Source organism: Brassica napus, unplaced genomic scaffold (assembly GCF_020379485.1).
Source record: "Brassica napus cultivar Da-Ae unplaced genomic scaffold, Da-Ae ScsIHWf_34;HRSCAF=63, whole genome shotgun sequence".
Taxonomy (NCBI): Eukaryota; Viridiplantae; Streptophyta; class Magnoliopsida; order Brassicales; family Brassicaceae; genus Brassica; species Brassica napus.
The window spans coordinates 58,146-72,784 of record NW_026016430.1 but is presented as its reverse complement, the minus strand read 5'-3'; the positions used below and the strand labels follow the sequence as shown (position 1 = coordinate 72,784).

Below are 14,639 nucleotides of genomic sequence, written 5' to 3'. Positions count from 1 at the left end.
TAATTTACATACATAAACACTTCCGAGGTGTCTTCGCGTCGCTTTTAGGGTTTTAGCAAACAAAAGTCTCGCGCAACTTCCTCTCATAGCGCTCATTAGGAGAAACCTTTTGTTCTCTCTTCTTTGTGTTTCGTGGTGGGTTTTGATTTGAACTCTGTAGCAGAAGCAGAGAGATGGAGCACGGTTCGTTCACGAATGATAAAGATGCTTCCTTTACTCTTGCGGAAGAAGACCACACACTTGCTAACGCCGTTCGTTTCATGTTAAACCAAGAGTTAGTATCCCATCTTCTTTCAACCCTTCTAAAATCTTTTATGTCATATTAAAGTTTTTACCTTTATATAATCTCAAATCTCGTTCTTGGTTCTTAATTTGGTTATTTGTTTTAGCGATTGAATGAATGTTGGTTAGACTTATGTATGTGGTTACTTGCTTACTAATTAAATGAATTGACAAAATCATCTTCTCATTTGGGTTAATACCGTTTTGAACTTGCACTTGTATGTGTAGTCAGTGATTGATTGTCTTATCACTAAACCATTACTGCTCACAACTCTGCAGTCCGAGAGTAACATTGGCCGGGTACAGCATCCCACATCCTTCCCTTGAATGTGTCAATGTCCGAGTCCAGACCACAGGTACTACAAGTACACACCCTTTTCACGTCATTGTTACTATTTTCCTTCTTGATTACTCTGCAAGAGTTACTTGTTTTGTGTCTAACCAATAGAAACTTGATTGTTTAGGCGATCCGGCGAGGGAGGTACTGAAAGATGCTTGTCAAGAGCTCATGCTCATGAACAGACATGTGAGGAGTGTCTTTGACAAGGCGGTTTCAGAGTTTAAGGTTGAACAAGCGCGTTTGGCCGCAGAGGAGGAGGAGAAGAAGAAGGCTGAAGAAGAAGAGATTAAGAAGCAGAGGGATCTACTCGCGTCCATGGATATTGAAAGCGATTGATTTTAGGGGGAAACAAAAACATTTTTATTCTCTATAGCGTTTTTTCTTTGATTTGTATCCTTTACATTTGTCAGACGACTAGTAATTGACTAATATTATTGTCAAAACTCACAAATCCACAAGCACAAATTGTAAACTAAGCTTAGATGATTCAATCATGATAATTCTAAGGTTGGACCAGTTGCGTATAAGCAAAAATGTTTTAAATCTTTGAAAATGAGACCAAGTTGATGAGCGCATACGAACCACTCTGGATCCAACCTAGCTAGTTCCAGCCATTATACAAGTTTCAAAGACGAGGAGGTCCGGAGCAGAAAGAAAACAGGAGACAAGACTTTAACCAAGCTGTGGAAAAGCTTGAAGACAGACATCAGTCATCAACTGGACAAACTCACCCTCTTAAAGGATCACCAACAAGACAAGGACTTGCTTGCACAACCCTATTCAAATAGAAGAGAGGAACAAAGCACCAAGACTTTGTGTTCTTGGACGGCCTAACCATATAGGACGGTCCAAGCATGAAAGCTGTACTTAGACGACACAACCATTTGCTCATCTACCAAGTACTTAGACGAGGCATATGCATTTTTCAACCAATAGATTTAAGCAAAATAGTTGTTTGATAAAATCTTGATAATCCTCTTAGCCAGTCTACGCCGAGTACATAAACTACTAATGAAAACGATATAGTTACAGAAACTATATAAAAAAGAAACTTAGTTGAAATTTTGAAAAGTAAAACAGCAACAGGAAGTTGAAGTTGAGATTCTTGTGTTATGTCTCTTCAATAGCCTTCTTCTTGCTCGTACTCAGCTTCTTCATCTTCGTACTCTCCATCTTCCTCAGCCGTGGCATCTTGATACTGCTGGTACTCAGAGACCAGATCGTTCATGTTGCTCTCGGCTTCTGTGAACTCCATCTCATCCATGCCCTCCCCTGTGTACCAATGCAAGAAAGCCTTCCTCCTGAACATGGCAGTGAACTGCTCGCTGACTCTCCTGAACATCTCTTGGATCGAAGTTGAGTTACCAATGAAAGTCGAAGCCATCTTCAAACCGGTTGGTGGAATGTCACAGACGGTCGACTTGACATTGTTGGGGATCCATTCAACGAAGTAGGATGAGTTCTTGTTCTGGACGTTCAGCATCTGTTCGTCAACTTCCTTGGTGCTCATTTTGCCGCGGAACATAGCTGAGGCGGTGAGGTAGCGACCGTGTCTTGGGTCAGCAGCGCACATCATGTTCTTGGAATCCCACATTTGCTGGGTCAGTTCTGGGACGGTGAGGTTACGGTACTGCTGAGAGCCACGAGAGGTGAGAGGAGCGAATCCTACCATGAAGAAGTGAAGACGAGGGAACGGGATCAGATTCACAGCAAGCTTGCGGAGATCAGAGTTCAGCTGACCAGGGAACCTAAGGCAGCAGGTTACACCAGACATGGTTGCAGAGATCAAATGGTTCAGATCACCAACTGCACAATTCAGCAAACGAAAAGCTTTAGCTGATGAAAACAATTTGACACAGAATGTAAGACCATAAGAGTCCGTGCCCTCTGATCATATTATAGCATTTTTCCATCACAGACTAAATATATACTTTCATGATTAGACATCAAACAAAACAAACAAGAGCAGAACCATAGAGACATCACAGACAAATATATACTTTCAGATCATAACTTTCCACCATAAATGTATGCAAATAAATCTCATCTTAGGTACATGGCAAAGAAAGATTCAAGCAAGATATATACTTTCATGATTACATCTAACGACAAGAATCATAGAGACATCAGGGAAGACTAGCCTCATTCTGATCACATCAGCAAAACCCATGTAAATCTCAATAGCAAAGCGTCACAAGTAAAACCACTGAGACATGACAACAACATTGATACCGATTATATAAAGAGAATACTCACAGCTTGGAGTGCTAAGCTTGAGGGTACGGAAGCAAATGTCATACAACGCCTCATTATCAAGAACCATACACTCATCCGCGTTTTCAACGAGCTGATGCACAGAGAGCGTAGCGTTGTATGGCTCAACCACAGTGTCAGAGACCTTGGGAGACGGGAACACAGAGAACGTCAGCATCATACGGTCCGGGTACTCCTCCCTGATCTTCGAGATCAACAAAGTCCCCATTCCAGAACCAGTTCCTCCTCCTAACGAATGACACACCTGAAACCCTGCAAAACCCAAACCAAACCAAACCAAAACAATAAACCAACCATAAAATCCCTAAAACTAAACCGTTCTAAATCAATAAACCTAAAGATACGAATCAATAACCGATGAAGAGAGTTTTATCATCATACCTTGGAGGCAGTCACAGTTCTCAGCCTCTTTGCGAACAACATCAAGAACCGAGTCGATAAGCTCAGCACCCTCCGTGTAGTGACCTTTCGCCCAGTTATTCCCCGCACCGGACTGACCGAAAACGAAGTTATCCGGGCGGAAGATCTGACCGTAAGGTCCAGATCTAACGCTGTCCATGGTCCCAGGCTCCAAATCCATGAGAACGGCGCGAGGAACGTACCTCCCACAGCTCGCCTCGTTGTAGTAGACGTTAACCCTCTCGAGCTGGAGATCGGAGTCTCCCTGGTAACGCCCCGTCTGGTCGATGCCGTGCTCGGCGCACACCACTTCCCAGAACTTTGAACCGATCTGGTTCCCGCACTGACCTCCCTGGATGTGAAGAATCTCACGCATCTTCGCAAACCCTAGAACTGGATCTAAAGCGAGGGAGAAGAAGAGAGAGGTTTTGAAAAAGGGGGAGAGGATGTTTTAGTAGAGAGAGAGAGGGAGAGCGAGGTTCCATTTTATAAAGGAAAAGAGGTTTTAACGGCTAATATTTGGTGATTCGAAATGGGATATTAACTAATCGACGGTTAAGATGGTGCCACGTAATTCGAGGTGGTGTAACGGGTGGAAATTCAAAAATAAATGGCTCGTTAAAAATAAATCTTTTTGAATTTCGGAATCTGGTTTGTGTGACAGCTGGATCCCAACCGAGGAGCAGTTACTAAAACGGCATGGCACGTGAGAGAAAAAGCAGTTCAGGCTTTCCAACCTGGCAATCGCACGTGAGAGATTCTAATGGGCTTTTTTAACTCTTTCCAGAAAGCCCCTTTCGTTTAAAGATCTAAACGTCGTGATGTACGACTGTAGAACTATCAGACGGCACGCATGGTTGACTAACACGAAACGTCGTCGTGTTTTGATGGCGTTTTTCTGATTGGAATCCTGAACCGGAACCGGAAAAAAGGAATTTTCAGATTCAAACTTGCTTGACGAACGCATCGAAGAATTGCGTGAAGATTCGAAACGAGAAGGAGAAGAAGGTATCGAAGGAAGAAGAAGATGTCTGTGCAAGAGTACTTAGACAAGCACACTCTCTCTCGGAAAATCGAGGATGCCGTCAACGCCGCCGTTAGGGCTAAAACCTCAGATCCCGTTCTCTTCATCGTGCGTTTCTTTTCGCCTCTTTCGTTCCCTTCCTGCAATTGTGATACCTTATCGTTTTCGTTTTCAGGCTAATCACATGAAGAAAGCAGTAGCATCTGTGATAACGAAGGTCAAAGCACGGCAGATCCTCGATAGCAGAGGGATTCCAACAGTTGAAGTGGATCTCCACACTAACAAAGGCGTTTTTCGTGCTTCTGTTCCCAGTGGCGACTCCTCTGGAACGTGAGCAACTCTTCATCATAAGTTATTTGTTTGAATTGGTGTTGATGCGTGATCATGAATGATTTTAGATACGAAGCTATTGAATTACGTGATGGGGACAAAGGAATGTATCTGGGAAACAGTGTGGCTAAAGCTGTTAAGAACATCAATGAGAGAATCTCTGAGGCCTTGATCGGTATGGACCCTAAACTTCAGGCTCAGATCGACCACGCAATGATAGACTTGGACAAAACTGAAAAGAAGGTGTCTCTCATTTATTTTCAATTATTTTAGGATTGTGAAGTTTTAGTATATCTTCGTCACGGTTTGTTTTGATTTAATCATCTTGTAGAATGAGCTTGGGGCTAATGCTATACTTGCTGTCTCCATTGCTGCATGTAAAGCTGGAGCTGCTGAGAAAGAGGTATCAACTCTTCGCAATATTATCTCTTATCTTATACTACATTTCATGCATACTCTATGATTCTGATAGAAGCGCTATATAATAGGTCCCTCTATGCAAGCACCTTTCTGATCTTAGTGGCAGAGCAAACATGACGTTACCTGTACCTGCCTTCACTGTTTTGAGTGGCGGCAATCATGCTTCGAACCATTTTGCCATTCAGGTATTTAACCCATTATTAGTGTTTCTGTTCTACCTCTTTCTCATGCAAGTTCTTGGGAATACTTTTTCACTCTTCTAGAATTGTTTTGGTGTTCAAATAATTTTGTTCACACATTTATAACATTGCATATATTGTTAGGAAATTATGATTCTCCCAGTTGGAGCAAGTAGATTTGAGGAGGCCCTGCAATGGGGATCTGAGACATATCATCATTTAAAGGTCGGTCAATTTTCTTAAAGATATATGGCTTTCTCAGTGTTACTTTTCGATTTGCATCTGTAACTTTGTATATAAAGGTGAGATATGATTTATTTCTGTGTATGGCAGGCCGTTGTTACTGAAAAGAATGGTAATATGGGGTGTAATGTTGGTGAAGATGGTGGCCTTACTCCAGATATCTCAAGGTAACCATCTTTTTACATATGTTGCTTGTGGTGACCGCATCCGTAAAAAATGAGAAAAATTGTGTTATAGTTCCTTGAATAAATACCTTATATACATAATTGTAACTGCCTGCAGTCTCAAGGAAGGTTTGGAGCTTGTGAAAGAAGCTATCAACCGAACAGGATATGGTGATAAGATAAAGATAGCGATTGATGTTGCTGCCACTAATTTTTGTATAGGTAAACTGGTCTTCCGAGGCTACTTTTAAGTTTCAGCCATGGATAGTCTTGGTTTAGTTCTAGGCATTGTCATTCACAATTGGCTCGCAACACGAAAAAGATGTTAAATCATTATAATGTGTAACCAATCTGTATCATGCTTTTGCCAAGTTTTTTTAACTATATTTTATTTTCCGTGGAATTTTTCTCACGATTCTTTCCTGAGCAGGTACCAAATATGATCTGGATATCAAATCTCCTAGTAAATCTGGGCAAAATTTCAAGTCAGCGGAGGATATGATAGACATGTATAAAGAACTTTGTGCTGGTATGTTTATACCCCTTATTCTAGATTTTCCTTTGGGTCTGTTCTAGAATTCTGACGACCTTATTTTCTGCTTGGTCTCATTGTGGTGGTAGAGTATCCCATTGTGTTTATAGAAGACCCGTTTGACAAGGAAGATTGGGAACACACCAAGTATTTTTCCAATCTCGGAATATGCCAGGTATAACTGTCTTCTGAATCTTTTCACGGAATCAGATGGTTACTTAAAACAAACTAGGATAGCCATGTTAAAAAGGGAACTTAAAACCTGTTTGTACAATTATTCTCGTCGTCTAACTCCTCAGTATTGTACTTTTGCAGGTGGTAGGTGATGATTTATTGATGTCAAATTCAAAACGTGTTGAGCGAGCAATACAGGAGTCTGCTTGTAACGCCCTACTTCTCAAGGTATATTATGTGTGCTAATTATTTTATGACAGGAAGCTAATGTCTAAGAAATGAGAAAGACATAACATGCGTGCTGTGATACACAGGTGAATCAGATTGGTACAGTAACAGAAGCGATTGAAGTAGTGAAACTGGCAAGGGATGCCCAATGGGGTGTGGTGACATCACATAGATGTGGAGAAACAGAGGACTCTTTCATCTCCGACTTATCCGTGGGTCTTGCAACAGGTGTGATCAAAGCTGGTGCTCCTTGCAGAGGAGAACGTACCATGAAGTATAACCAGGTCTGTATCTTTTTGTAGCAGCCATGTAGTACATTTAGTTAGATAGTATTCTCATTTCAAGCTTAGTTCTATATGTAGAAAGTAGTCTATAAGAAAAACTGAAAGAGACGGTTGAAATATTCGTGCAGTTGCTTCGGATTGAGGAAGAGCTTGGGGATCAAGCTGTGTATGCTGGAGAAGATTGGAGGCAAACTCTCTAAACAAGTGAATTATGTGATATATAACTGTTACAATTTTTTTTCTGGTCTTGCTTCGATGCATTCGAGTCTGGTTTTCTTAAGCAGACAGGTTTCTGCGTCTTGAAAGTAACATTTTGTCTTCGGTTTGCAAGTTTGAAGAACAAAACAAGAAGAAAGTGGTAAAACATGTTTTTTTTTTTCAAATTGCAAAACCAGCCGAACTTGTTTTTCTAATCTAGCGGTGCAGTAACATAGAAAATCTAGAAAACAACTGAATCCAAACAGACAGACATCTTAACAAAGGACTTTAGTAAAGAAAAAAAAACATTCATTCGAGTTCCAAAGGTTCTGCATCTAGAAGCCAGAGACGTGTTAGGCATTAGTATCTTCTTCTTCTTCAATCTTGGGAGCCAAATAGTACCGAATGTAACCCATCTCAGCCACTTTATACTCCACCACGACAGGCAACTCCGAGGACAAACTGATTGTCACGGTATCAGACAAAGGAGTCGCCTTTGTGAAGGAGTTCATGTACCTCAACGCGAATGAAAGCGATACAGGCTCGTTCATCTCTATCACAATGGCATCTTCAGGCTGCAAACACACATAAAACAAGAGTCATTTCAACATTGTATTCAACAGATATTAAATAAGGTTGTGAATGTTGTTCATACTTTGTCCACAGTTGTGTTCTGCCTGAGAACAATGTTGGCTGTCCCGATATCACCAGCTGTTGAAAACTTCACACCTTCCTTTGTCACAGAGATGACAACTACAATCAAAACCACAAGTACGTTAGGAGAAAACTCTCTCTTCATCCTCTCTCTGACTAGCAACAGTGCGTTATAATACCTGTGTCACCAATGCTACTGAGATCTTTGCATATCCTGGAAAATTCACCAGAAGGCATCCTCACAATAGAGTGGTACTCGGCGTCAGGGATTCCTAAATGCTCACTGTCGATATCCATCAGCTTCATCTCAAAATCCGCAATCTTGTCTTGTGCTGCACCATCCATCAACACACTCCAATCAATCATAAGATTATTACACACTTTCTAACACAGTCTACATGTAAAAAAAAAAACTTATTTTTCTTCCTTTCTCTAAACCAAACTATAATTTTGTTCTGTAATGAAACCCTTTTTCCTTAATTTCTCTAATAACAAACTATGGTTTTTTTGTTCTGTAATGAAATCTACAAACTCTACAGAACCGCAAATAGCAAAAAGGGGAAAACTTTACTAGGGCTCTCGAACATGAAGGTGACGGTGTCGCCGCCGTCATCGGCTTTGATGGTGATGATGTCATCATTTCCGGCGCATTTGAGCATCTTGGACATGTTGCCGAGATTCATCCCCATGGAGAGGTTCCTGTCGCACCTGTAGTGCTCGAAGCCTTCGGATCTCAGGAGAAGAGACACCAGCGCTACGTGGCTGGAGTCCATGGCCTGGAGGGAGAAGCCAGTGCTGGAGCAGTCGAAGTTGGCATCGTTCACCAGATCCTTGACCGATTCTAGAACCTTCTTCAAGAGAGAGCCTTGAACCAAACGAAGTTCCAACATCTTGTTCGAAGAAGGATTGTGGTTTTAGGGTTCTGGAGCTTTCTGAAGGAGGAGATTATTTGATGGTGAAATGGGTTCGCGGGAATCGATATTAAAAGCCTTGATTTTAGGGTATCTGGTGTTCCCGCTGCTTCTGGTTTGGTGTTGGTGGCGAAGAATAATCACCTGTGTGAGACCGTATCGCTCTTTTCGTACACACTATCACTTAAACATTTTGTTGGGTGTGAATTGGGTCAGGCCGAAGATTTCAAAAATGGGCCAAATTAGTTAGATCTGGTCTACGGGGTCGTTTATGAAATGACCGAGTGACATCGGTTTTATTTTGGTCTAGATTCATTTTTTTCTGTCAACCAACAAATGTAAGCAGCATATTCAAAGCATCATTAGACCATGCACAATCCCCTCTATATAAATTGGTAAGCATTTATAAGTTGTGACTTATATTTTAGGGCCCTTATATTTTATTGCTGATGTGTCTATCACCTAAGTTCTTCTCACAAACCCTATTAAAAAAAGGTATAAATTACTAGATTTTTTTTTTGATAACTCAGGTAATCTGGCTCCGAACCATGACTAACCACACCGAATTACTAACATCAGTCAATTAGTCAATGGATTCCAGTAAATCCAACTAATCATGTGACGAGACGGATCGTTGGTTAACCATCCCACAAGGTAAACCTTCCAATCCCTTACGATCCCAGAAACCAATCGGCCAAGAAACTGCATATAAGTTTCCAGTAGAGTTCGAACCTGGGAAGTGAGCAAAGTTGGCTCTCAGCCCCTGGTTCCACAGCCACTACTAGACCACAATCACTGGGTTATATCTATTAAAGTCAAGCTTCACTCGAGACAGAATTTTAATTCATGTTCGCTTTTTCAAAAGGTTGTACACATTCGAACACTTAAATAGAAAAATATCAAATAACACATAACAACAACAACAACAACATTAAAAAAAAACAATTCACTCCGTGCAAGGCGTGGATTATCATCTAATTGTTATATTATTAGACATCATACTTTTTGCCTTTTAATAATCCACATTATCATATTACCTTTTCTTAATTCTACATAATCATTACCATTTTTTTATTTTTTTTATGTAATACAATGATTTCTTTTTAAAATTCATCATTCTACCATTTTACTGACAAATAAATAATTTCAATTTTGAAATTTTAATTCTTTAATTATGAATTTTATTTTAATAAATTTGTGTTTGTTTATTAAAAATAATCTATACTATTATTTATGAAGTGATTTTGCTTAGTTGTCAACTTTTTCATGATTTTTTTTGTAACTTGGCTTAACTTTTTCATGATTTTAGGTAATTTTATTTATTATCATACTATTTTATTTATTTGTCATGTTTTATATCTATCAATTATTTGGGCCTTAACATATGTTCTTATATAATAAGCTATAGTTAAGCAAATATATTTAATTAGATAATAATTACCTATTGCTATTGTGATTATCATAGTATATAAGTTACATATAACTTTTGTTTATTTGAAATGTTTTTATCCATCAAATAGTTGGGCTCAACGTATGTTTTTAGATAATAAGCTATATTTTAGTAAATATATTATATTAGATAATAATAAGCTATTGCTATTGTGATTATAGTATATAAGTTACGTGTAACTTTGCTTACCTATTGAACCTAAAATTAGCTGCAAGGTTAAATCAATATAACTTATTCATGCTTTTAATCTCATACATTGGATATATAAAACATTACATATATTTGATATATTTATTATAATTTATAAATGGTTAAACTGTCTAACTGATAATTTAGACATCCGCTTAGTTATTTTAGACGCTAAGCGTTGAGTTAGGCCATATCCAACCATATCTATAATAGAAATCTTTAAAATAGAAGAAAAATTAGAGATGAGAGTTTTTTTTCTGATGTGTTCTTCTATAATAGAGAAACTAGAGCTTGACCCGCGCATCCGCGCAGGTGTTAGTTTTTTGATAAATGAATATTTATTTGTATAAGTGATAATATATATTTTAAAATTTACCCGTTTAATTTTTTTTTAATATGACATTTATAAACACAATAATTTTATAGTTTATATTGAGTAGTTTTATTTTATCATGTAAACCCTTAATTATATCATCCATTTATTTAGAATACGACCTGTAAAATCACACAAATGTATTTTTATTTTTTATGGATCAAAATTTTATGATTATATATAATAAAATTATTGTATAAACTGTTTTTATGGATCAAAATTTTATGATTATGTATAATGAAATTGTTGTATGCTATTTATTAGGTATATGTGGAATTAGTAAAATAATTACTGTATAATGTATGTAATTACGAAATGTATATATGGAATTAATTATTTTCAAATACACATATGTATAATAAAAAGGAAAAGACAAAAAATATTAAAAGTTAGGTTTATTAATTATTGTTGCCATGATTTTTTAGTTAGAATTTGATTTTGGAAATACATTAATTGAAGAGAAAAGACAAAAATCATAAAAGATAGGTTAATTAATAACTTCAGTGGCATGCCATTGTAAATATAGTGGAAAACTAAGGGATAATCTAATTTTGTACTCCTATTTTAATAGATTAGATGCTATATTTGCCTCTATAAATAGAGGAATGCTATTTTTTCTTCTATATTTAAAAAAAATAGCATTATTCTATCTATAGAGACAAATATAGCATTTTTCTATAATAGAGGAACCCATTGGTGCAAAAACTTATAAATATATAAATATAGCAAACCATAAATATAAATATATTTTCTATTGTGAATGTAAAAAAAACAACATAATATTTTATTTGTACTTATATAAAAAACTAAATTAAATAATATCTTATATAAATTTTATATTTAATATAAATAAAAATAATATAATTATATTGTTTTCAAATACACTTAAATCTTACTATATATTAATTGAGAAGTCACTTAATTGACTTTTGCTTAGGTATCATTCATAGGTGAAGTTTAGAATTAATTCTTTTAATTTAGTTGGTTGTTGGTATTTGAATTTTTATTTATTTAATTAAAGTTTTGAAAAGAAAACTAATCCTAGAAGGCTAGAACTACATAATCTAATATATATTACCATACAAACAATTAAACATTTTAAAGTTAGAAGAATTAACATAATTCGTTTATAGAAACATTTAAATATCGTAGATTACGTTATAGAAATTTAAAATATACATATAAATACATATGGTATGATAGAAATAATTAATTATATAAACGATTTAACATATTTATATTAAAATTGGATAAAATAAATTATAGATTACAAAAAATAATTAACCTAAACCAAATAATATTTTTTATACTCACTGTATATATTTTTTTTCTAAAATGTGTCCAATGAATGTAGAACAGTCAAATATACACTTTTAAAAACATTCAGTCATTTTCCAGTGACAGATGTTGATTGTATAGTTGTGTTACTACTTTCAGAAATGATTAAAGTATTTGTATATTTAAAAACAGAAAAATATATATGGTAAGTATTTTAATATAATATTAATAAATAAAAATATTTATTATAATATAAAACTGAAATATTGGAACATTATACTGATACGAGACTAACATTAATATACTCTATTAATATAATTCTTATAGATTTGATTATAAAAATATTATATGGTAAATTCTTTAAAATAATATTAATCAATAAAAAAGTTTATTATAATATATGAATTGAAAATCAGAAATAATATATTGTTACGGGACTAGAGTTAAGACTCTATTGATATTGTTTTTGATTATAATAAAATTGACATCCTTATTTTGTAATAGGACAAAAGAACGGAAAATAAATAAAACATGATTGAAGAATAATAAAACTTATTTGTTGTATTCTTGGTTGTATTTACGTACTTAATGTTTTATATGCTTGCCGAAATACACGTGATTTACGTAGTACTGTAACTGTTAATTTATTATTTGTAACTATTTTACTTCTAAATAAAATAAAGTGGTAGAAAAAATAATGCAAAAACAGAATCTGTTATAAAATAACTTCTTGCTCTTTAATCTTTGTTTTTTTTTACTTAATCAAAAATTATGTCATAAAAAAAATTTTGGAAACTTATAATAAAATTTATAGAATTAACATTGTATCTCAATAATCTTCTAAGATTATATAATATCAAACTATTTAAAATAAAAAGATTATTCTTAATACTTATAATTATTATTCAAAATTTTAAAATTATAAACATAATATATAATTTTCATAAATATTTATACCCGCGAAATCGCGGACAATCACCTAGTTTATTAGTAAATAATATCAATATTATTATAAAAAATATGTATCTAAGTCATTTTAAAACGCATTATGATCCATCCTTTTAAACTTGATTAATAGGCGCAGACAAAAAAAACTTGATTAATAGGCCAAAGGAAGAGATTATTAGTATAATAAACCCACTAAGAGATATATAATTAGGTGGTTCGATCGACATTGACGCATCAAGGCAGCGTCAGAGAGAGAGAGAGGAGAAAGACATCGAAAGCTTTTTGTTTGAAGAATTATGACGACAATTTCCGATCTTTCAAGGGATTTATTAGTGGAGATTTTCTCTAGGGTTCCACTAACATCTCCAAGGAATCCGCAACGAAAACTACTGTTACGACGAAGACTTGGGGAAACATATAAGTATGCCTACTCATCAAGTCGACGATGGCTTATTGTTATGCGTTCCCTTAGACCAGTCTAGGCTTTTTGTTTGTAACCCTTATTTAGAGCAAAGCAGATTGGTTCAAACCAAAAACAAATTCCACAGAAAATCAGATATGTATCTTCTCGGATATGACAACAACAACCACCACAAAATCTTGAGTTTCTCTATTGTTGACTCAAACATCAAAGACATTGAGGTCTACTGTTTTAGCTCGGACACATGGAGGGTTCTCGACGTTGGTCCAATGTATTGTAATTTGTATAGTAAGATTTTCGTGTCATTGAAGGGTAATACTTATTTTTGCAGTCCAGATCATGCATCAGAAGAAAAGAATGGTTTGTTCTGTTTTGATTTTACAACAGAGAGATTTGGACCGCTTCTACCTCTGCCTCCACCTTTCCATAGTGGTTACTATAAGGTGACTGATATAATTAGTAGCAATGAGAAGCTGGTTCTGTTACATAATGCCTACGTATGCGAGAAAGTAGAGATTTGGATTACCACTAAGATTGAGCCCAATCTTGTGTTATGGAACAAGTTTTGGACACTGGATTGGTATTTTATCAAAGGTTTATTTCCGGATGATTATTGGCTTTACTTTGATTGTAGGAGTTGGTTCATTGACGAGGAGAAGAAAGTTGTTGTGTTTTTCGATATAACGCCCAAGACCTGTTTCTTCCAAATGGCTTACATCATTGGAGAAGATGGATACTTCAGATCTGTCAACTTAGGGGCAGCTCCATATCCTGAGTGGGTTTATCACAATATTGAGTACTATATTTATGTTCCAAGTCTGGTGCAAGTGCAAGTTTAATCCAGTTTCAAAATACTTGTCTTCTTAATAAAACAAAGAATGCTGTTACAGTGAAGAAGTAACTGATAGAATAATTATGATAACTAAAGATCAATTTTCCTTTCTCGAGTTGGTTGTTCGAAGCTCCAATCTGAAATATTGGTTCAATACGATCCACTTATCTTGAATTTTTTTTGTTTTTGTTTTCTTTTTCTTTTTAAACACTAACAAATTTCATTCGTAACTGATTACAAAGATGAGAGCAACATCAAAAGCTAGATGTGCGGTTCTAAAGGAAGTTTTTAATACAACGCCATATGCAGTATCCTCCTTACCACCATGTCCCACCACAAAGCCACTCATCCTTATCCGCAACAACCGGGTCCTCAAACTCCAAGCCCAGCTTCTGCTCCAATACCTGATACTGTGTCGGGTGCACCATCTCAGCAATCTACTGAAGCTGCTGTTGTTACTGGTTCCATCTCAGTAGAAACTGATGTTAGCTAATATGTACTGCTAATGTTTT

General features: G+C 35.9%; 5 protein-coding genes across 5 annotated transcripts; 3 read left to right on the top strand and 2 right to left on the bottom strand.

Moving 5' to 3' along the window:
* The first annotated feature begins 64 nt into the window (after positions 1-64).
* On the top strand, positions 65-1,073 carry LOC106451529 (DNA-directed RNA polymerases I and III subunit RPAC2). Its single transcript, XM_013893464.3, has 3 exons — positions 65-274; positions 562-638; positions 747-1,073. Exons 1-3 carry the CDS (start codon positions 174-176, stop codon positions 956-958), a joined length of 390 nt encoding a protein of 129 aa, XP_013748918.2. The 5' UTR covers positions 65-173; the 3' UTR covers positions 959-1,073.
* A 486-nt stretch (positions 1,074-1,559) lies between these two features.
* Positions 1,560-3,757, bottom strand: LOC125603551 (tubulin beta-7 chain). The gene is made up of 3 exons (XM_048774465.1): positions 3,278-3,757; positions 2,879-3,148; positions 1,560-2,428 (listed from the first exon to the last, which is right to left on the bottom strand). Exons 1-3 carry the CDS (start codon positions 3,669-3,671, stop codon positions 1,743-1,745), a joined length of 1,350 nt encoding a protein of 449 aa, XP_048630422.1. The 5' UTR covers positions 3,672-3,757; the 3' UTR covers positions 1,560-1,742.
* A 463-nt stretch (positions 3,758-4,220) lies between these two features.
* Positions 4,221-7,256, top strand: LOC106451524 (cytosolic enolase 3). The gene is made up of 13 exons (XM_013893456.3): positions 4,221-4,427; positions 4,495-4,649; positions 4,718-4,892; positions 4,981-5,052; positions 5,138-5,254; positions 5,393-5,473; positions 5,582-5,658; positions 5,774-5,877; positions 6,086-6,184; positions 6,277-6,362; positions 6,503-6,589; positions 6,676-6,873; positions 7,002-7,256. Exons 1-13 carry the CDS (start codon positions 4,323-4,325, stop codon positions 7,071-7,073), a joined length of 1,428 nt encoding a protein of 475 aa, XP_013748910.2. The 5' UTR covers positions 4,221-4,322; the 3' UTR covers positions 7,074-7,256.
* Positions 7,232-8,785, bottom strand: LOC106451525 (proliferating cellular nuclear antigen 1). The gene is made up of 4 exons (XM_013893457.3): positions 8,297-8,785; positions 7,905-8,057; positions 7,727-7,824; positions 7,232-7,646 (listed from the first exon to the last, which is right to left on the bottom strand). The coding sequence occupies exons 1-4, from the start codon at positions 8,613-8,615 to the stop codon at positions 7,425-7,427; spliced, it is 792 nt and encodes a 263-aa protein (XP_013748911.2). The 5' UTR covers positions 8,616-8,785; the 3' UTR covers positions 7,232-7,424.
* Positions 8,786-13,432: 4,647 nt separating this feature from the next.
* On the top strand, positions 13,433-14,620 carry LOC125603545 (F-box protein At3g49510-like). Its single transcript, XM_048774458.1, has 4 exons — positions 13,433-13,566; positions 13,627-13,875; positions 13,930-14,091; positions 14,437-14,620. The coding sequence occupies exons 1-4, from the start codon at positions 13,433-13,435 to the stop codon at positions 14,618-14,620; spliced, it is 729 nt and encodes a 242-aa protein (XP_048630415.1).
* Positions 14,621-14,639: the final 19 nt, after the last annotated feature.